This window comes from Oncorhynchus mykiss, chromosome 15, assembly GCF_013265735.2.
Source record: "Oncorhynchus mykiss isolate Arlee chromosome 15, USDA_OmykA_1.1, whole genome shotgun sequence".
NCBI classification, from domain to species: domain Eukaryota; kingdom Metazoa; phylum Chordata; class Actinopteri; order Salmoniformes; family Salmonidae; genus Oncorhynchus; species Oncorhynchus mykiss.
Genome location: NC_048579.1, coordinates 74,257,218 through 74,280,789, shown reverse-complemented (window position 1 = coordinate 74,280,789; position 23,572 = coordinate 74,257,218). Strand labels below are relative to the sequence as shown.

Here is a 23,572-nt window from a genome sequence, read left to right as displayed (position 1 = left end):
GCTGTCTCTATACATCCTGTTGTCTCTATACATCCTGCTGTCTCTATACATCCTGCTGTCTCTATACATCCTGCTGTCTCTATACACCCTGCTGTCTCTATACATCCTGCTGTCTCTATACACCCTGCTGTCTCTGTACATCCTGCTGTCTCTATACCTCTCTATACATCCTGCTGTCTCTATACATCCTGCTGTCTCTATACATCCTGCTGTCTCTATACATCCTGCTGTCTCTATACATCCTGCTGTCTCTATACATACTGCTGTCTCTATACATCCTGCTGTCTCTATACATCCTGCTGTCTCTATACCTCTCTATACATCCTGCTGTCTCTGTACATCCTGCTGTCTCTATACCTCTCTATACATCCTGCTGTCTCTATACATCCTGCTGTCTCTATACCTCTCTGTACATCCTGCTGTCTCTATACATCCTGCTGTCTCTATACACCCTGCTGTCTCTATACACCCTGCTGTCTCTATACATCCTGCTGTCTCTATACATCCTGCTGTCTCTGTACATCCTGCTGTCTCTATACCTCTCTATACATCCTGCTGTCTCTATACATCCTGCTGTCTCTATACATCCTGCTGTCTCTATACATCCTGCTGTCTCTATACATCCTGCTGTCTCTATACATCCTGCTGTCTCTATACATCCTGCTGTCTCTATACCCCCCTATACATCCTGCTGTCTCTATACACCCTGCTGTCTCTATACACCCTGCTGTCTCTATACATCCTGCTGTCTCTATACATCCTGCTGTCTCTATACATCCTGCTGTCTCTATACATCCTGCTGTCTCTATACATCCTGCTGTCTCTATACATCCTCCTGTCTCTATACATCCTGCTGTCTCTATACATCCTGCTGTCTCTATACATCCTGCTGTCTCTATACATCCTGCTGTCTCTATACCCCTCTATACATCCTGCTGTCTCTATACATCCTGCTGTCTCTATACCCCTCTATACATCCTGCTGTCTCTATACATCCTGCTGTCTCTATACACCCTGCTGTCTCTATACCCCTCTATACATACTGCTGTCTCTATACATCCTGCTGTCTCTATACATCCTGCTGTCTCTATACACCCTGCTGTCTCTATACCCCTCTATACATACTGCTGTCTCTATACATCCTGCTGTCTCTATACATCCTCCTGTCTCTATACCTCTCTGTACATCCTGCTGTCTCTATACATCCTGCTGTCTCTATACACCCTGCTGTCTCTATACACCCTGCTGTCTCTATACACCCTGCTGTCTCTATACACCCTGCTGTCTCTATACATCCTGCTGTCTCTATACATCCTGCTGTCTCTATACATCCTGCTGTCTCTATACATCCTGTTGTCTCTATACATCCTGCTGTCTCTATACATCCTGCTGTCTCTATACATCCTGCTGTCTCTGTACATCCTGCTGTCTCTATACATCCTGCTGTCTCTATACACCCTGCTGTCTCTATACATCCTGCTGTCTCTATACATCCTGCTGTCTCTATACATCCTGCTGTCTCTATACCCCTCTATACATCCTGCTGTCTCTATACATCCTGCTGTCTCTATACATCCTGCTGTCTCTATACCCCTCTATACACCCTGCTGTCTCTATACCCCTCTATACATCCTGCTGTCTCTATACATCCTGCTGTCTCTATACATCCTGCTGTCTCTATACATCCTGCTGTCTCTATACATCCTGCTGTCTCTATACATCCTGCTGTCTCTATACATCCTGCTGTCTCTATACCCCTCTATACATCCTGCTGTCTCTATACCTCTCTATACATCCTGCTGTCTCTATACATCCTGCTGTCTCTATACATCCTGCTGTCTCTATACATCCTGCTGTCTCTATACATACTGCTGTCTCTATACATCCTGCTGTCTCTATACCCCTCTATACATCCTGCTGTCTCTATACATCCTGCTGTCTCTATACATCCTGCTGTCTCTATACATCCTGCTGTCTCTATACCTCTCTATACATCCTGCTGTCTCTATACATCCTGCTGTCTCTATACATCCTGCTGTCTCTATACATCCTGTTGTCTCTATACATCCTGTTGTCTCTATACATCCTGCTGTCTCTATACATCCTGCTGTCTCTATACATCCTGCTGTCTCTATACATCCTGCTGTCTCTATACATCCTGCTGTCTCTATACATCCTGCTGTCTCTATACCCCTCTATACATCCTGCTGTCTCTATACATCCTGCTGTCTCTATACACCCTGCTGTCTCTATACCCCTCTATACATACTGCTGTCTCTATACATCCTGCTGTCTCTATACATCCTGCTGTCTCTATACACCCTGCTGTCTCTATACCCCTCTATACATACTGCTGTCTCTATACATCCTGCTGTCTCTATACATCCTCCTGTCTCTATACCTCTCTGTACATCCTGCTGTCTCTATACATCCTGCTGTCTCTATACACCCTGCTGTCTCTATACACCCTGCTGTCTCTATACATCCTGCTGTCTCTATACACCCTGCTGTCTCTATACATCCTGCTGTCTCTATACATCCTGCTGTCTCTATACATCCTGCTGTCTCTATACATCCTGCTGTCTCTATACATCCTGTTGTCTCTATACATCCTGCTGTCTCTATACATCCTGCTGTCTCTATACATCCTGCTGTCTCTGTACATCCTGCTGTCTCTATACATCCTGCTGTCTCTATACACCCTGCTGTCTCTATACATCCTGCTGTCTCTATACATCCTGCTGTCTCTATACATCCTGCTGTCTCTATACCCCTCTATACATCCTGCTGTCTCTATACATCCTGCTGTCTCTATACACCCTGCTGTCTCTATACCCCTCTATACACCCTGCTGTCTCTATACCCCTCTATACATCCTGCTGTCTCTATACATCCTGCTGTCTCTATACATCCTGCTGTCTCTATACATCCTGCTGTCTCTATACATCCTGCTGTCTCTATACATCCTGCTGTCTCTATACATCCTGCTGTCTCTATACACCCTGCTGTCTCTATACACCCTGCTGTCTCTATACATCCTGCTGTCTCTATACATCCTGCTGTCTCTATACATCCTGCTGTCTCTATACATCCTGCTGTCTCTATACATCCTGTTGTCTCTATACATCCTGCTGTCTCTATACATCCTGCTGTCTCTATACATCCTGCTGTCTCTATACACCCTGCTGTCTCTATACACCCTGCTGTCTCTATACATCCTGCTGTCTCTATACATCCTGCTGTCTCTATACATCCTGCTGTCTCTATACCCCTCTATACATCCTGCTGTCTCTATACATCCTGCTGTCTCTATACATCCTGCTGTCTCTATACATCCTGCTGTCTCTATACATCCTGCTGTCTCTATACATCCTGCTGTCTCTATACATCCTGCTGTCTCTATACATACTGCTGTCTCTATACATCCTGCTGTCTCTATACCCCTCTATACATCCTGCTGTCTCTATACATCCTGCTGTCTCTATACATCCTGCTGTCTCTATACATCCTGCTGTCTCTATACCTCTCTATACATCCTGCTGTCTCTATACATCCTGCTGTCTCTATACATCCTGCTGTCTCTATACATCCTGTTGTCTCTATACATCCTGCTGTCTCTATACATCCTGCTGTCTCTATACCTCTCTATACATCCTGCTGTCTCTATACATCCTGCTGTCTCTATACATCCTGCTGTCTCTATACATCCTGTTGTCTCTATACATCCTGTTGTCTCTATACATCCTGCTGTCTCTATACATCCTGCTGTCTCTATACATACTGCTGTCTCTATACCCCTCTATACATCCTGCTGTCTCTATACATCCGGCTGTCTCTATACATCCTGCTGTCTCTATACATCCTGCTGTCTCTATACATACTGCTGTCTCTATACCCCTCTATACATCCTGCTGTCTCTATACATCCTGCTGGCTCTATACATCCTGCTGTCTCTATACATCCTGCTGTCTCTATACCCCTCTATACATCCTGCTGTCTCTATACATCCTGCTGTCTCTATACATCCTGCTGTCTCTATACATCCTGCTGTCTCTATACATCCTGCTGTCTCTTTACATCCTGCTGTCTCTATACATCCTGCTGTCTCTATACATCCTGCTGTCTCTATACATCCTGCTGTCTCTATACATCCTGCTGTCTCTATACATCCTGCTGTCTCTATACATCCTGCTATCTCTATACCCCTCTATACATCCTGCTGTCTCTTTACATCCTGCTGTCTCTATACATCCTGCTGTCTCTATACATCCTGCTGTCTCTATACCTCTCTATACATCCTGCTGTCTCTATACCTCTCTATACATCCTGCTGTCTCTATACATCCTGCTGTCTCTATACCCCTCTTTACATCCTGCTGTCTCTATACATCCTGCTGTCTCTATACATCCTGCTGTCTCTATACATCCTGCTGTCTCTATACATCCTGCTGTCTCTATACATCCTGCTGTCTCTATACATCCTGCTGTCTCTATACATCCTGCTGTCTCTATACATCCTGCTGTCTCTATACCTCTCTATACATCCTGCTGTCTCTATACATCCTGCTGTCTCTATACATCCTGCTGTCTCTATACATCCTCCTGTCTCTATACATCCTGCTGTCTCTATACATCCTGCTGTCTCTATACATCCTGCTGTCTCTATACATCCTGCTGTCTCTATACATCCTGCTGTCTCTATACATCCTGCTGTCTCTGTACATCCTGCTGTCTCTATACATCCTGCTGTCTCTATACATCCTGCTGTCTCTATACATCCTGCTGTCTCTATACCCCTCTATACATCCCGCTGTCTCGCCACCACCCTAAAGCAGGGCATCTGAACCACTTCTGTTGTGGTTGTACCACATCTTATAATATAAAGTCAGCAGTAGCAGAGGTAGAACTAAATCAGACAGGGTAATGTTATAATATCCAGTCAGCAGAGGCAGAGGCAGAGCTATATCAGACAGGGTAATGTTATAATATCCAGTCAGCAGAGGTAGAACTAAATCAGACAGGGTAATGTTATAATATCCAGTCAGCAGAGGCAGAGGCAGAGCTATATCAGACAGGGTAATGTTATAATATCCAGTCAGCAGAGGCAGAGGCAGAGCTATATCAGACAGTGTAATGTTATAATATCCAGTCAGCAGAGGTAGAACTAAATCAGACAGGGTAATGTTATAATATCCAGTTAGCAGTAGCAGAGGTAGAACTAAATCAGACAGGGTAATGTTATAATATCCAGTTAGCAGTAGCAGAGGTAGAACTATATCAGACAGGGTAATGTTATAATATCCAGTTAGCAGTAGCAGAGGTAGAACTAAATCAGACAGGGTAATGTTATAATATCCAGTCAGCAGTAGCAGAGGTAGAACTAAATCAGACAGGGTAATGTTATAATATCCAGTCAGCAGAGGTAGAACTAAATCAGACAGGGTAATGTTATAATATCCAGTCAGCAGAGGTAGAACTAAATCAGACAGGGTAATGTTATAATATCCAGTCAGCAGTAGCAGAGGTAGAACTAAATCAGACAGGGTAATGTTATAATATCCAGTCAGCAGTAGCAGAGGTAGAACTAAATCAGACAGGGTAATGTTATAATATCCAGTCAGCAGAGGTAGAACTAAATCAGACAGGGTAATGTTATAATATCCAGTCAGCAGTAGCAGAGGTAGAACTAAATCAGACAGGGTAATGTTATAATATCCAGTCAGCATAGGCAGAGGTAAAACTAAATCAGACAGGGTAATGTTATGATATCCAGTCAGCAGTAGCAGAGGTAGAACTAAATCAGACAGGGTAATGTTATAATATCCAGTCAGCAGAGGTAGAACTAAATCAGACAGGGTAATGTTATAATATCCAGTCAGCAGAGGTAGAACTAAATCAGACAGGGTAATGTTATAATATCCAGTCAGCAGTAGCAGAGGTAGAACTAAATCAGACAGGGTAATGTTATAATATCCAGTCAGCAGAGGTAGAACTAAATCAGACAGGGTAATGTTATAATATCCAGTCAGCAGTAGCAGAGGTAGAACTAAATCAGACAGGGTAATGTTATAATATCCAGTCAGCAGTAGCAGAGGTAGAACTAAATCAGACAGGGTAATGTTATAATATCCAGTCAGCAGAGGTAGAACTAAATCAGACAGGGTAATGTTATAATATCCAGTCAGCAGAGGTAGAACTAAATCAGACAGGGTAATGTTATAATATCCAGTCAGCAGAGGTAGAGCTAAATCAGACAGGGTAATGCAGACTGAGACCTACCCAATCATCTGTGGCGATGCTGAGAGCTAACCAATCATCTGTGGCGATGCTGAGAGCTAGCCAATCATCTCTGGTGATATTGAGAGCTAGCCAATCATCTCTGGCGATGCTGAGAGCTAGCCAATCATCTCTGGCGATATTGAGAGCTAGCCAATCATCTCTGGCGATATTGAGAGCTAGCCAATCATCTCTGGCGATATTGAGAGGTAGCCAATCATCTCTGGTGAAATTGAGAGCTAGCCAATCATCTTTGGCGATGCTGAGAGCTAGCCAATCATCTCTGGCGAAATTGAGAGCTAGACAATCATCTCTGGCAATGCTGAGAGCTAGCCAATCATCTCTGGTGATAATGAGAGACAATAATCTTCACTCGCCTCACCTCTCCTCACCTCTCCTCACCTCTCCTCTCCTCTCCTCTCCTCTCCTCTCCTCTCCTCTCCTCTCCTCTCCTCTCCTCTCCTCTCCTCTCCTCTCCTCTCCTGCTTTCCCCTTCTCTGATCTCCCCTCCCCTCCTCTCCTGTCACCTCTTCTTCTAGTAGACCATTCAAAACAGAGGTAACAGGTTAAATGTGTAAATTAAACTCTAGGAGCTGCGTCCTCACCTCTCTGGCAGGTCTTGAAGAAGATGGCATTGTGAGGTGTCCTCAGGATGATGTTCCCACCAGCGTCCATGACCAGTATGGTGACCTCGAACGCCGCTACGCCATCCTGGTCTCCTAAACACGGGAAGCCCACCTGCACCACTTAAAACACAGAGAAACATCATATTACAACGCAGTAATCAGTATGCAAGCTATTATGACTGATTTCAAGCTATTATGACTGATGTTAAGCTATTATGACTGATTTCAACCTATTGTGACTGATTTCAAGCTATTGTGACTGATCTCAAGCTATTATGACTGGTTTCATGACTGATTTCAAGCTATTGTGACTGATTTCAAGCTATTGTGACTGATTTCAAGCTATTGTGACTGATTTCAAGCTATTGTGACTGATCTCAAGCTATTATGACTGGTTTCATGACTGATTTCAAGCTATTGTGACTGATTTCAAGCTATTGTGACTGATTTCAAGCTATTGTGACTGATTTCAAGCTATTGTGACTGATCTCAAGCTATTATGACTGGTTTCATGACTGATTTCAAGCTATTATGACTGATTTCAAGCTATTTTGACTGATTTCATGACTGTTTTCAAGCTGTTATGAGTGATTTCAAGCTATTGTGACTGATTTCAAGCTATTGTGACTGATCTCAAGCTATTGTGACTGATCTCAAGCTATTATGACTGGTTTCAAGCTATTTTGACTGATTTCATGACTGTTTTCAAGCTGTTATGAGTGATTTCAAGCTGTTTCACTGTAGTGGCCTGTGTGGTCTAGCGGTTAGCGCTGGGCTGCTGACTCAAACTCCTCCACTCTTTCCTGTTTGCTGTTCAGTCTCATGTGTCCAATAAACAACAACACCGAGAAGGTAGCACGGATTCACCAGCTCCTGTCTCACCTGAGGGCCTACGTGGTACAGAGCCCAGGAGAGGAACGTTGACCGTGGGGTTGTCCATGATATCCACATCCATGGAGCGCAGTGTCTGGAACTCATAGAAGTACTCTGCCTGCAACACATGAACGGAGAACAGCTGATGTCTCAGAGAGGTACTCTGCCTGCAACACACATGAATGGAGAACAGCTGATGTCTCAGAGAGGTACTGGGCCTGCAACACACATGAATGGAGAACAGCTGATGACCCCGGATGCGTCCGTGCTAGTGTGCTTGTATGCATATACATGTTTGTCACACAGTGAGTTTGTGTTGGTACACACTGTGTCCCTGTCTAAATAATGTCTGTGTGTTGACCCTCCTCTCCCAAAAACACACAGCACATGTGGTCTCTCTCTCTAAATGACATCTGGTCTCTCTCTAAATGACATGTGGTCTCCCTCTCTAAATGACATGTGGTATCGCTCTCTAAATGACATGTGGTCTCTCTCTCTAAATGACATCTGGTCTCTCTCTCTAAATTACATGTGGTCTCCCTCTCTAAATGACATGTGGTATCGCTCTCTAAATGACATGTGGTCTCTCTAAATGACATGTGGTCTCTCTCTAAATGACATGTGGTCTCTCTCTCTAAATGACATGTGGTCTCTCTCTCTCTAAATGACATGTGGTCTCTCTCTCTAAATGACATGTGGGATCGCTCTCTAAATGACATGTGGGATCACTCTCTAAATGACATGTGGTCTCTCTCTCTCTAAATGACATGTGTTCTTTCTCTAAATTGCATGTGGTCCCTCTCTCTAAATGACATGTGGTCTCTCTCTCTAAATGACATGTGGTCACTCTCTCTAAATGACATGTGGTCTCTCTCTCTAAATGACATGTGGTCTCTCTCTCTAAATGACATGTGGTCTCTCTCTCTAAATGACATGTGGTCTCTCTCTCTAAATGACATGTGGTCTCGCTCTCTCTAAATGACATGTGGTCTCTCTCTCTCTAAATGACATGTGGTCTTTCTCTAAATTGCATGTGGTCCCTCTCTCTAAATGACATGGGGTCTCTCTCTCTAAATGACATGGGGTCTCTCTCTCTAAATGACATGTGGTCTCTCTCTCTAAATGACATGTGGTCTCTCTCTCTAAATGACATGTGGTGTCTCTCTCTAAATGACATGTGGTCTCGCTCTTTCTAAATGACATGTGGTCTCTCTCTCTCTAAATGACATGTGTTCTTTCTCTAAATTGCATGTGGTCCCTCTCTCTAAATGACATGTGGTCTCTCTCTCTAAATTACATGTGGTCTCTCTCTCTCTCTAAATGACATGTGGTCTCTCTCTCTAAATGACATGTGGTCTCTCTCTAAATGACATGTGGTCTCTCTCTCTAAATGACATGTGGTCTCTCTCTCTAAATGACATGTGGTCTCTCTCTCTAAATGACATGTGGTGTCTCTCTCTAAATGACATGTGGTCTCGCTCTCTCTAAATGACATGTGGTCTCTCTCTCTCTAAATGACATGTCTTCTTTCTCTAAATGGCATGTGGTCCCTCTCTCTAAATGACATGTGGTCTCTCTCTCTAAATGACATGTGGTCTCTCTCTAAATGACATGTGGTCTCTCTCTCTAAATGACATGTGGTCTCTCTCTCTAAATGACATGTGGTCTCTCTCTCTAAATGACATGTGGTGTCTCTCTCTAAATGACATGTGGTCTCGCTCTCTCTAAATGACATGTGGTCTCTCTCTCTCTAAATGACATGTGGTCTCTCTCTCTAAATGACATGTGGTCCCTCTCTCTAAATGACATGTGGTCTCTCTCTCTAAATGACATGTGGTCTCTCTCTAAATTACATGTGGTCTCTCTTTCTAAATGACATGTGGTCTGACATGTGGTCTCTCTCTCTCTAAATGACATGCGGTCCCTCTCTCTAAATGACATGTGGTCTCTCTCTAAATTACATGTGGTCTCTCTTTCTAAATGACATGTGGTCTCTCTCTCTCTAAATGACATGCGGTCCCTCTCTCTAAATGACATGTGGTCTCTCTCTCTTTAAATGACATGTGGTCTCTCTGTAAATGACATGTGGTCTCTCTGTAAATGACATGTGGTCTCTCTGTAAATGACATGTGGTCTCTCTTTAAATGACATGTGGTCTCTCTCTCTCTCTAAATGACGTGGTATCTATCTAAATGACATGTGGTCTCTCTCTCTCTCTAAATGGCGTGGTCTCTCTCTCTCTCTAAATGACATGTGGTCTCTCTCTAAATGACATGTGGTCTCTCTCTAAATGGCATGTGGTCTCTCTCTAAATGACATGTGGTCTCTCTCAATGACATGTGGTCTCTCTCTAAATGACATGTGGTCTCTCTCTCTAAATGACATGCGGTCTCTCTCTCTCTAAATGACATGCGGTCTTTCTTTAAATGACATGTGGTCTCTCTCTAAATGACATGTGGTCTCTCTCGCTCTAAATTACATGTGGTCTCTCTCTCTCTAAATGACATGTGGTCTCTTTCTCTCTAAATGACATGTGGTCTCTCTCTCTAAATGACACGTGGTCTCTCTCTCTCTAAATGACATGTGGTCTCTCTCTCTCTAAATTACATGTGGTCTCTCTTGTCAAGTGATTGGGGGAGGCATGACAGAACACACACAGGGAGGGGAAGAGAGAGATCCCAGAACAGAGAGATGAAAGAGGGAGAGAGGAAAGGGGAGACTACGATGTTCCCTCTATGCAGTGAATGCTTCCCAGTGTCAAAGCGTTTGATGAAGGGAAAGGTACACAAGGCGGGCAGAGGAAGAGGAGGCTAATCCTGCAGCTGAATGGTAATAACCAACACAGATAACTCTCCACCATGCAGCCTTTCATGCCCCAGGCTTTTGTTCTTAAGCTTCGACGGCTGCCTTTGAAGTACAGGGGGTAACAGGACCCAGGAAAGAGAAGGGCCCTCTTTCTGTATCTCTCTCTCTCTCTATCCCTCTCGCTCTCTATCCCTCTCTCTCTCATTCCCTCTCCTCTCTCTCTTTCTATCCCTCTCTCCCCTTCCCTCTCTCTCTCTATCCCTCTCTATCTTTCCCTCTCTCTCTCTATCCCTCTCTCTCCTTCACTCTCGCTCTCATTCCCTCTCGCTCTTTCTATCCCTCTCTCTCATTCCCTCCCTCTCTCCCTCCCTCTCTCCCTCCCTCTCTCCTTCCCTCTCTCCTTCCCTCTCTCTCTCCTTCCCTCTCTCTCTCCTTCCCTCTCTCTCTCCTTCCCTCTCTCTCTCCTTCCCTCTCTCTCTCCTTCCCTCTCTCTCTCCTTCCCTCTCTCTCTCCTTCCCTCTCTCTCCTTCTCTCTCTCTCCTTCCCTCTCACTCTCATTCCCTCTCACTCTCCCCGCTCTCTTTCCTTCCCTCTCTCTCTCCTTCCCTCTCTCTCTCCTTCCCTCTCTCTCTCCTTCCCTCTCTCTCTATCCCTCTCTCTCTATCCCTCTCTCTATCCCTCTCTCTCATTCCCTCTCTCTCATTCCCTCTCTCTCTCTCCTTCCCTCTCTCTCTCTCCTTCCCTCTCTCTCTCTCCTTCCCTCTCTCTCTCTCCTTCCCTCTCTCTCTCTCCTTCCCTCTCTCTCTCTCCTTCCCTCTCTCTCTCCTTCCCTCTCTCTCTCCTTCCCTCTCTCTCCCCTTCCCTCTCTCTCTTTCCCTCTCTCTATCCCTCTCTCTCTATCCCTCTCTCTCTATCCCTCTCTCTCATTCCCTCTCTCTCCTTCCCTCTCTCTCCTTCCCTCTCTCTCTCTCCTTCCCTCTCTCTCTCTCCTTCCCTCTCTCTCTCTCCTTCCCTCTCACTCTCATTCCCTCTTGCTCTCCCTGCTCTCTTTCCTTCCCGCTCTCTTTCCTTCCAGCTCTCTTTCCTTCCTTCTCTCTCTCTCTCTCCCACTCTCATTTGCCGACTCAACATGCCATTACCGGATTACGATCTCTGTATGTTTTGTGTGTTTTGTGTGTGTATGTTTAGTGTGTGTGTGTGTGTGTGTGTGTGTGTGTGTGGACGTGTTTAACTATTCTAGTGGGGACCAGAAGTCCCTACAAGAATAGTAAACAAACAAAAAGTTGACCAGCTGGGGACATTTTGTTAGTCCCCACAAGGTCAAATGGTATTTCTAGGGGGTTTAGGGTTAAGGTTAGAATTAGTGTTAGGGTCAGAATTACGTTAAGGTTAGGGAAAATAGGATTTTGAATGGAAGTGTGTGTGTGTGTGTGTGTGTGCGTGTGCGTGTGCGTGCGTGCGTGCGTGCGTGCGGAGCTGAAAGCTCTGGTCCGTTCCGCTCTCTGCCGTTCTCTGTAATTTGCTGTCACCAGAGATGATCTCATCAGGAAGAGAAATTGGTCATTACTTTGACTAAAAGAAGTTTACAGTTTATTATGGATGTCAACACACTTGTTGCAGTCTCCCACAATAGGTGTTTATGTATGTGGATTACTTGTTTTTTGTTTTTACTGATAATCTCCCATCCATGAACACCCCTCCTCACAAACCACTAGCTCAATCTGAAGAAGAAGATGAAGAAGACGCTGAAGAAGGCAAGAAATGAGAAGAAACAATAAGAATCTAAAAGAAGAAGGGGGAGAAGAGGAGGAGAAGAAGAGGCTGAAGAGGCGAGGAGGCTGAAGAGGAGAAGAGGGTGAAGATGAGGGTAAAGAAGGTAAAGAGGAAGAGAAGAGGGTGAAGAGGAGGAGAAAAGGGTGAAGAGGAGGAGAAGAGGGTGAAGAGGAGGAGAAGAGGGTGAAGAGGGTGAAGAGGAGGAGAAGAGGGTAAAGAGGAGGAGAAGAGGGTAAAGAGGAGAAGATGGGAGAAGATGAGGAGAGGGTGAAGCAGAGGAGAAGAGGGTGAAGAGGAGGAGAAGATGGTAGAGGAGGAGAAGAGGGTAAAGAGAAGAGGGTGAAGAGAAGAGGAGAGAGGAGGAGAAGAGGGTAAAGAGGAGAGAAGGGTGAAGAGGAGGAGAAGAGGGTGAAGAGGAGGAGAAGAGGGTGAAGAGGAGAAGAGGGTAAAGAGGAGGAGAAGAGGGTAAAGAGGGTGAAGAGGAGGAGAAGAGGGTGAAGAGGAGGAGAAGAGGGTAAAGAAGAGGAGAAGAGGGTAAAGAGGGTGAAGAGGAGGAGAAGAGGGTAAAGAGGAGGAGAAGAGGGTAAAGAGGAGGAGAAGAGGGTAAAGAGGAGGAGGAGAAGAGGGTAAAGAGGAGGAGGAGAAGAGGGTAAAGAGGAGGAGAAGAAGAGGGTAAAGAGGAGGAGGAGAAGAAGAGGGTAAAGAGGAGGAGAAGAAGAGGAGGAGCAGAGGGTGAAGAGGAGGAGAAGAGGGTAAAGAGGAGGAGAAGAGGGTAAAGAGGAGGAGAAGAGGAGGAGAAGAGGGTGAAGAGGAGGAGAAGAGGGTAAAGAGGAGGAGAAGAGGGTGAAGAGGAGGAGAAGAGGGTAAAGAGGAGGAGAAGAGGGTAAAGAGGAGGAGAAGAGGGTAAAGAGGAGGAGAAGAGGGTAAAGGGGAGGAGAAGAAGAAGAGAAGAAGAGGGTAAAGAGGAGGAGAATAGGGTGAAGAGGAGGAGAAGAGGGTAAAGAGTAGGAGAAGAAGAGGAGAAGAGGGTGACAAGGAGGAGAAGAGGGAAAGAGGAGGAGAAGAAGAGGAGGAGAAGAGGGTGAAGAGGAGGAGAAGAGGGTGAAGAAGAGGGTAAAGAGGAGGAGAAGAGGGTAAAGAGGGTGAAGAAGAGGAGAAGAGGGTAAAGAGGAGGAGAAGAGGGTGAATAGGAGGAGAAGAGGGTAAAGAGGAGGAGAAGAGGGTGAATAGGAGAAGAGGGTGAAGAGGAGTAGAAGAGGGTGAAGAGGAGGAGAAGAGGGTGAAGAGGAGTAGAAGAGGGTGAAGAGGAGGAGAAGAGGGTGAATAGGAGGAGAAGAGGGTGAAGAGGAGTAGAAGAGGGTGAAGAGGAGGAGAAGAGGGTGAAGAGGAGTAGAAGAGGGTGAAGAGGAGGAGAAGAGGGTGAAGAGGAGGAGAAGGAGGTAAAGAGGAGAAGGTGGGTGAAGAGGAGGAGAAGAGGGTGAAGAGGAGAAGGAATGGCACCATAGTCCAGGGGCCTCCCACCCAGGGAGCGGTGAGGTCATGGCTCTGTGACCTAATAACAATGTAGCGCGTGGCCCCTGGGGCCCCTGGGATTCCTCCTGACAGAGACAGCCCCTTCATGTGGCAGGGGAACAATGCTCTCTCAACACAAGGACTGTGTCCCAAATGGCACCCTATTCCTTGCTCTGGTCAAAAGTAGTGCACTATATAGGGAATAGGGCTCTGGTCTAAAGTAGTGCACTATATAGGGAATAGGGCTCTGGTCTAAAGTAGTGCACTATATAGGGAATAGGGCTCTGGTCAAAAGTAGTGCACTATATAGGGAATAGGGCTCTGGTCTAAAGTAGTGTACTATATAGGGAATAGGGCTCTGGTCTAAAGTAGTGCACTATATAGGGAATAGGGCTCTGGTCTAAAGTAGTGCACTATATAGGGAATAGGGCTCTGGTCTAAAGTAGTGCACTATATAGGGAATAGGGCTCTGGTCAAAAGTAGTGCACTATATAGGGAATAGGGCTCTGGTCTAAAGTAGTGTACTATATAGGGAATAGGGCTCTGGTCTAAAGTAGTGCACTATATAGGGAATAGGGCTCTGGTCTAAAGTAGTGCACTATATAGGGAATAGGGCTCTGGTCAAAAGTAGTGCACTATATAGGGAATAGGGCTCTGGTCTAAAGTAGTGTACTATATAGGGAATAGGGCTCTGGTCTAAAGTAGTGCACTATATAGGGAATAGGGCTCTGGTCTAAAGTAGTGCACTATATAGGGAATAGGGCTCTGGTCAAAAGTAGTGCACTATATAGGGAATAGGGCTCTGGTCTAAAGTAGTGCACTATATAGGGAATAGTGTGTCATTATGGACAGACAGTGTTTCCTATCTCTCTTCCTATCTTCTATGGATGTAGGGGAAATTCCACAATCCAAACGATGATGGTTTATTTGTGTTTTCAGAGGACAATACGGGTGCCTTTAAACCCTTTCAAGATTATCATTCAGTCATGATTCAGAAATGATTTGTCACTCTGCAGCGGCATAGTGCAGTAGACTCAAATATTCTTCCCGAATAACACAAATATTGACTCCATCTGAGTTGACAACGGTTACTCAAAACAGACATATAAAAAACTAAAAAGTTTAAAACAAACATGAGTAAAATAGGGAAAATGATTCATTTTAAAATCCCCAATAGAAACAACCAGTCTATCAGATCTTTGGCTAGTTCCATCGTTTTTGTTCACATGCTAGGTTGTTTTTAAATATTAGTTTAGAGTTTGCTGCAACTCTCTGCTGCTAGTGAAGAGACACGGAGCTTCTCCTCTGACGCTGACACAGAGTGCTGTTACCACGGTAACGGCCCGTCCCAAAATACTTGACAGTCGATTGACGCAGCCGTGTGTCGATCTAATTAACAATAATACCAAAAAAATTCCCGTCAAAAACCCATCAATTTAAAAATAGAGATATCTGTTTTTTTTGTTGTTGTTGCATTTGATACGTCTCAATCCGTCTCAATCCGTCTCAATACGTCTCAATTTGATACGTCTCAATGGGGCGGCAGGGTAGCCTAGTGGTTAGAGCGTTGGACTAGTAACCGGAAGGTTGCGAGTTCAAACCCCCGAGCTGACAAGGTACAAATCTGTCGTTCTGCCCCTGAACAGGCAGTTAACCCACTGTTCCCAGGCCGTCATTGAAAATAAGAATTTGTTCTTAACTGACTTGCCTGGTTAAATAAAGGTAAAATAAAATAAAAAATAAATAAAAATCCACCGCATACGCCTATGTCGCACTTCCGCATCCGCGGTGAAAGGTGGCAGAGCTAGAGCGCTGTTCATCCAGCCCAGCCTGTTTGAACACCTGAGTAAGCTTCACCCACAGCACTGGCGTCTTCGTAGCTTCGATCACGGCGTTTGTTCACTGATATCCCCTTATACTTTCAATCTGTTTTCCTTTTTTCATTGTTTCAGTCACATTCCTGAAGCCCAAGAAACATACACTTAAGCTTCCAAGTACATATGGAAATTAAAACGGTTTATGAATGATTTTTTTTTTTTGAGGGTTACTGTCAAAATTATTTATTAATTTAAAAAAATTAAATAAATAGACATTGATGACATTTGCGTGGGCCCCCAGAGCTTGTGGGTCTCCTGCTTTGAATAAAAGATGGCTGTCGTTTTATGGGCTCTTAAACAATCGTGTTCTTATGTTCATTTTTTTGTTGGTTAAGGGCTCATCAGTAAGCATTTTCACTGTAAGGTCTACCTACACCTGTTGGTTATTAAGGTCTACCTACACCTGTTGGTTAAGGGCTCATCAGTAAACATTTTCACTGTAAGGTCTACCTACATGTAACAGTATAACTTTAGACCGTGCCCTCGCCCATACCCGGGCGCGAACCAGGGACGCTCTGCACACATCAACAACCAACACCCACGAAGCATCGTTACCCATCGCTCAACAAAAGCCACGGCCCTTGCAGAGCAAAGGGGAACCACTACCTCAAGGTCTCAGAGCAAGTGACGTCACCGATTGAAACGCCACTAGCACGCACCACCGCTAACTAGTTAGCCATTTCGCATCGGCTACCTACACCTGTTGGTTATTAAGGTCTACCTACACCTGTTGGTTATTAAGGTCTACATACAACTGTTGGTTATTAAGGTCTACCTACACCTGTTGGTTATTAAGGACTACCTACACCTGTTGGTTATTAAGGTCTACCTACACCTGTTGGTTATTAAGGTCTACCTACACCTGTTGGTTAATAAGGTCTACCTACACCTGTTGGTTATTAAGGTCTACCTACACCTGTTGGTTATTAAGGTCTACCTACACCTGTTGGTTATTAAGGTCTACCTACACCTGTTGGTTATTAAGGTCTACCTACACCTGTTGGTTATTAAGGTCTACCTACACCTGTTGGTTATTAAGGACTACCTACACCTGTTGGTTATTAAGGACTACCTACACCTGTTGGTTATTAAGGTCTACCTACACCTGTTGGTTATTAAGGTCTACCTACACCTGTTGGTTATTAAGGTCTACCTACACCTGTTGGTTATTAAGGTCTACCTACACCTGTTGGTTATTAAGGTCTACCTACACCTGTTGGTTAATAAGGTCTACCTACACCTGTTGGTTAATAAGGTCTACCTACACCTGTTGGTTATTAAGGTCTACCTACACCTGTTGGTTATTAAGGTCTACCTACACCTGTTGGTTATTAAGGTCTACCTACACCTGTTGGTTATTAAGGACTACCTACACCTGTTGGTTATTAAGGTCTACCTACACCTGTTGGTTATTAAGGTCTACCTACACCTGTTGGTTATTAAGGTCTACCTACACCTGTTGGTTATTAAGGTCTACCTACACCTGTTGGTTATTAAGGTCTACCTACACCTGTTGGTTATTAAGGACTACCTACACCTGTTGGTTATTAAGGTCTACCTACACCTGTTGGTTAATAAGGACTCATCAGTAAGCATTTTCACTGTAAGGTCTACCTACACCTGTTGGTTATTAAGGTCTACCTACACCTGTTGGTTATTAAGGTCTACCTACACCTGTTGGTTATTAAGGTCTACCTACACCTGTTGGTTATTAAGGTCTACCTACACCTGTTGGTTATTAAGGTCTACCTACACCTGTTGGTTATTAAGGTCTACCTACACCTGTTGGTTATTAAGGTCTACCTACACCTGTTGGTTATTAAGGTCTACCTACACCTGTTGGTTATTAAGGACTACCTACACCTGTTGGTTATTAAGGTCTACCTACACCTGTTGGTTATTAAGGTCTACCTACACCTGTTGGTTATTAAGGTCTACCTACACCTGTTGGTTATTAAGGTCTACCTACACCTGTTGGTTATTAAGGTCTACCTACACCTGTTGGTTATTAAGGTCTACCTACACCTGTTGGTTATTAAGGTCTACCTACACCTGTTGGTTATTAAGGTCTACCTACACCTGTTGGTTATTAAGGACTACCTACACCTGTTGGTTATTAAGGACTACCTACACCTGTTGGTTATTAAGGTCTACCTACACCTGTTGGTTATTAAGGTCTACCTACACCTGTTGGTTATTAAGGTCTACCTACACCTGTTGGTTAATAAGGTCTACCTACACCTGTTGGTTATTAAGGTCTACCTACACCTGTTGGTTATTAAGGTCTACCTACACCTGTTGGTTATTAAGGTCTACCTACACCTGTTGGTTATTAAGGTCTACCTACACCTGTTGGTTATTAAGGTCTACCTACACCTGTTGGTTATTAAGGACTACCTACACCTGTTGGTTATTAAGGTCTACCTACACCTGTTGGTTATTAAGGTCTACCTACACCTGTTGGTTATTAAGGTCTACCTACACCTGTTGGTTATTAAGGTCTACCTACACCTGTTGGTTATTAAGGTCTACCTACACCTGTTGGTTATTAAGGTCTACCTACACCTGTTGGTTATTAAGGTCTACCTACACCTGTTGGTTATTAAGGTCTACCTACACCTGTTGGTTATTAAGGTCTACCTACACCTGTTGGTTATTAAGGTCTACCTACACCTGTTGGTTAATAAGGTCTACCTACACCTGTTGGTTATTAAGGTCTACCTACACCTGTTGGTTATTAAGGTCTACCTACACCTGTTGGTTATTAAGGTCTACCTACACCTGTTGGTTATTAAGGTCTACCTACACCTGTTGGTTATTAAGGTCTACCTACACCTGTTGGTTATTAAGGTCTACCTACACCTGTTGGTTATTAAGGACTACCTACACCTGTTGGTTATTAAGGTCTACCTACACCTGTTGGTTATTAAGGTCTACCTACACCTGTTGGTTATTAAGGTCTACCTACACCTGTTGGTTATTAAGGTCTACCTACACCTGTTGGTTATTAAGGTCTACCTACACCTGTTGGTTATTAAGGTCTACCTACACCTGTTGGTTATTAAGGTCTACCTACACCTGTTGGTTATTAAGGTCTACCTACACCTGTTGGTTATTAAGGTCTACCTACACCTGTTGGTTATTAAGGTCTACCTACACCTGTTGGTTATTAAGGTCTACCTACACCTGTTGGTTATTAAGGTCTACCTACACCTGTTGGTTATTAAGGTCTACCTACACCTGTTGGTTATTAAGGTCTACCTACACCTGTTGGTTATTAAGGTCTACCTACACGCCAGTGAGTGTACGCCAGGTACGCCAGTGAGTGTCTGGTACGCCAGTGAGTGTCTGGTGGACCAAAACAGTTCCCACCTGGATGTTAGACAACATTCTGAAAGAGCTCATGTTTTACGGAGTTAACAAAAAGTGAGTTTTCTTTACTCAAGTGGTATGTATACACAGTAGCAATTTAGTTTTCCCATCAGTTTGTTTTATGAACCTAAAACATAATTAAATGTAAAAATATTTTATATCCAAAATTCATATTCTATAAGGCAGATGGATTTGACAGTTTATGGTTGTGACGATGGTGATTTCAATATTGTTTGTGTAAACCTACCAAAAAGTAGAGAACTTTCCACTATGAGTGAGTGGCCTTGTTGCACTACATGTAAAGAGGACATAAACAGGGGTCCTTTATGGTATAGCCGTCCCTGCACATTCCTGATTCATTTAGGCTCCATTCCAGCCATTATTATGAGCCGTCCTCCCATCTGCAGCGTCCACTGGTTCATATGCTATCTGGGGGGGCCCGGCCTATCTGTGGGGGTGGGGGTATATGGGGGTGGGGGTATATAAAAGTATATATATGTACAGTACCAGTCAAAAGTTTGGACACACCTAGTCATTCCAGGATTTTTCTTTATTATTTTCGTAGAATAATAGTGAAGACATCAAAACTATGAAATAACACATATGGAATCATGTAGTAACCAAAAAATAGTGTTAAACAAATCAAAATATATTTTATATTCCTCAAAGTAACCACCCTTTGCCTTGATGACAGCTTTGCACACTATTGGCACTCTCTCAACCAGCTTCATGAGTTAGTCACCTGGAATTATTTTTAATTAACAGGTGTGCCTTCTTAAAAGTTGATTTGTGGAATTTCTTTCCTTCTTAATGCGTTTGAGCCAATCGGTTGTGTTGTGACAAGGTAGGGGTGGTATACAGAAGATAGCCCTATTTGGTAAAAGACCAAGTCCATATTATGGCAAGAACAGCTCAAATAAGCAAAGAGCAATGACTGTCCATCATTACTTTAAGACATGAAGGTCAGTCAATCTGGAAAATGTCAAGAATTTGGAACATTTCTTCAAGTGCAGTCTCAAAAACCATCAAGCACTGTGATGAAACTGGCTCTCATGAGGACCGCCACAGGAAAGTAAGACCCAGAGTTACCTCTGATGCAGAGGATAAGTTCATTAGAGTTTACCAGCCTCAGAAATTGCAGCCCAAATAAATGCTTCACAGAGTTCAAGTAACAGACACATCTCAACATCAACTGTTCAGAGGAGACTGTGTGAATCAGGCCTTCATGGTCAAATTTCTGCAAAAAAAAAAAAAAAACACTACTAAAGGACACCAATAAGAAGAAGAGACTTGGTTGGGCCAAGAAACACAAGCAATGGACTTTAGACATGGAAATATGTGCTTTGGTCTGGTGAGTCCAAATTTGAGATTTTTGGTTCCAACCTCCGTATCTTTGTGAGACGCAGAGTCGATGAACAGATGATCTCTGCATGAGTGGTTCCCACCGTGAAGCATGGAGGAGGAGGTGTGATGGTGTGGGGGTGCTTTGCTGGTGACACTGTCTGATCTATTTAGAATTCAAGGCACACTTAACCAGCAAGGCCATCACAGCATTCTGCAGTGATACGCCATCCCATCTGGTTTGCGCTGAGACTATCATTTGTTTTTCAACAGGACAATGACCCAACACACCTCCAGGCTGTGTAAGGGATTTTTGACCAAGAAGGAGAGTGATGGAGTGCTGCATCAGATGACCTGGCCTCCACAATCACCCGACCTCAACTCAATTGAGATGGTTTGGAATGAGTTGGACAGCATAGTGAAGTACTCAGTATACGTGGGAACTCCTTCAAAACTGTTGGAAAAGCATTCCAGGTGAAGCTGGTTGAGAGAATGCGAAGAGTGCAAAGCTGACATCAAGGCAAAGAGTGGCTACTTTGTAGAATCTAAAACATAACATATATTTTGATTTAAAACTTTTTGGGTTACTTATTTCATAGTTTTGATGACTTCACTAGTATTCTACAGTGTAGAAAATAGTAAAAAATAAAGAAAAACCCTTGAATGAGTCGGTGTTCTAGAACCCTTGAATGAGTCGGTGTTCTAGAACCCTTGAATGAGTAGGTGTGTCCAAACCTTTGACTGGTACTGTATATAAATAAATGAATGAATAAATAAATAAATATAGCCTAGGCTCCTTGTGAAGTCTTCATGAAGCTCAATGTCTTTGAACATAAAAGAGGGTACATTTATTTGCATCCTCATTACATGATTAGCATCAATAGTTTATAACCGTTTTATGTGTGTTATACATACATGTCAATATTGTCCAACGGCCTCAACAGTAGGTTACCAAATCACTTATAGGAGAGAGAAGACTTGTTTGAAAGGCATTTTTTTGTGTGTAGATAAATAATATAATTTTGCCACTGCACTGACTGTTATTCCCAAAGCTGTTCTCATAACAAAGCTTATGAACAAGGACACCATTGCAAAAAAAGCGATTCCAAATGGAACCTTCTTCTCCTTCTCAGTTCCAATAAAGAACGCGGGATGGGTCTGGCACGCGTCTGAGAATTTGACCAATGTTTTCAAAAGCAGATGGACCAGATGTTTTGCACATGTCCTAGATGCGGCCTGGCGGCGCCCCGGCGCTTTGATCCGTGGCGGCAGGTCCACGACACCGACATGTAAAATACCGCAAGAGATGGGAATTACAATATTAAAAAAAGGAAACTGGTCAGAGAGCTCAAGCTAAATCTCTTTTAAAATCAATCATCTACTGCTACCGCGCGCTTAGGCTTCTTTTTAAACCTCAAAATTGCGAGGTTGTTTGATCAGAATTGGGCCTTTGATGTTGGGAAAGCGTGAGAAACAATAGTTCAGAAGAAATGTGGACTAGTTTTTGAATGAAGGTTTTAAGTGTGGGGGATAGTCAGTGGCTCTTGTCTAGTTTATTGATCTTTACCGAGACAATAATTTCAAAGACATTCTTCATTTGAAGTTCGTTTTTTAAATGCATAATGTGGTTAATCAATGCATACTAAACATTGGCTATTAACCTATCCATTCAAAATAATAAGAAAAACAACCTTTATCATTATTTTCTAAAAACAAAATGAATTGCGCACTAGTCACCGCATTGCGCACTGGCTACAATTACGCGCATGTTCTCAGATCAATAGCCTTTGATAAAGCCTATCGATGACCACTAAAAGTATTACAATAGATGGAATCAAATACACACATTTTCCTCTTTTCAAATGAAAGTAGGCCTATAGACTAATGTGACCCGATCACCGTCTCCTACCTGTTCAGTAGCTTGCCAGGTGAAGTTGACGTTCTGGATATTGACAGGTATCGCAGGCATCCTCTGCTGGGCCTTTCTGAAGTCCGTTGTGAATGGAGCCATCTTTCCCTCTGACACGATCAAGATATCCTCCTCAAAACCTGCACAATAACACACACTGGCATTTCAACAAGAGCATTTAAAAACACATGCGAAAGCGCATGGGGGTGTCTACAAAGTTTAACTCAGTCCAATATAATAGGGGTCACAGTGTATGTAACTCAACCCTTTAACCTTTAAAGTTACAATACATATTTTCTATTTAATAAGCTAATTCAAGTGACACTGTAACATTGGATTAATTGAAAAATAAACGCTACTTACCAATTAGGATTCTGGCTTGGTTGGCATCAATCCACATGTACAAACTTCCCTGCTGCTCCTGCGCAGCTTTGGACATCAAACCACCCAAAAGTAGAAGAAAGCACGTTTTGATGGGGGACAGAAGAACAGAGGCTGTCTCGGTAGCCATCCTGAGTTGCAAGCCTCTCAAATCTAACCCTTTAAATTGTAAATGTATCTCCGTTCGGCTCTCCTCGTAGTTAAATTGTGTGTCTGTGTATGCAGAGTTTGCCACTGTACTCAAGTCTGGTATGCCGTGAGTGAGCCTCTTTCATTGACAGTGAGACGCCTGCGCTACGTCGCAAGCTACTTGTACACAGCGGGCGCTGCAGGGAGGGTATGCGGCCACACGGTGGCGCAGTGGGACATGGGAAGTAAAGAGTTGGTGCACATTTAGTTAGGCTATGCCTGCCTGTTGATTAATGCGATAGGAAGTAAATGGCGTAACATGTTGACAAACAACTGGCACTATAAATACTTATTTATTGGTCTGAGTAGGGGTCTAATCTTTCCCTGATTTAATTTTTTCATTTAATTTTTACCCACACATCCGTTTTTCTGACGAATCCCAGTAAAAAAAACAACATAACAATCATTATAAATTATAGCCTACAAAATATTAACATGGTGATGAGAATTGCATGATGTAGCTAGCGGACCTATTCTCATGAAACAAAAATGTGTTTGTTGCATTGACTCAATTCAAGCCTCCAAAATAGGAAGAGGAAACGGGTGGAGGGACGAGGGATGGGGACGGGAGGGCTTCAAGACAAATCATCTCCCTGTGTGGTCTTTGTCTTATAAGGCCCATAAACTCTCCAAGATAAA

General features: G+C 43.6%; 1 protein-coding gene across 1 annotated transcript in view; it reads right to left on the bottom strand.

Annotated features, from left to right (window-relative positions):
• The window catches only part of LOC118936538 (wnt inhibitory factor 1-like), a 68,088-nt gene extending 44,833 nt beyond the window's left edge, over window positions 1–23,255 (bottom strand). Inside the window, exons 1-4 of the mRNA XM_036945359.1 lie at window positions 22,727–23,255; window positions 22,364–22,503; window positions 7,784–7,892; window positions 6,881–7,021 (exon numbers count right to left, since the gene is read on the bottom strand). Of these exons, the coding sequence (XP_036801254.1) occupies window positions 6,881–7,021; window positions 7,784–7,892; window positions 22,364–22,503; window positions 22,727–22,874 (538 nt within the window). The 5' untranslated portion in view covers window positions 22,875–23,255. The remainder of the gene's footprint in view (window positions 1–6,880; window positions 7,022–7,783; window positions 7,893–22,363; window positions 22,504–22,726) is intronic.
• Between the last annotated feature and the right edge of the window lie 317 nt (window positions 23,256–23,572).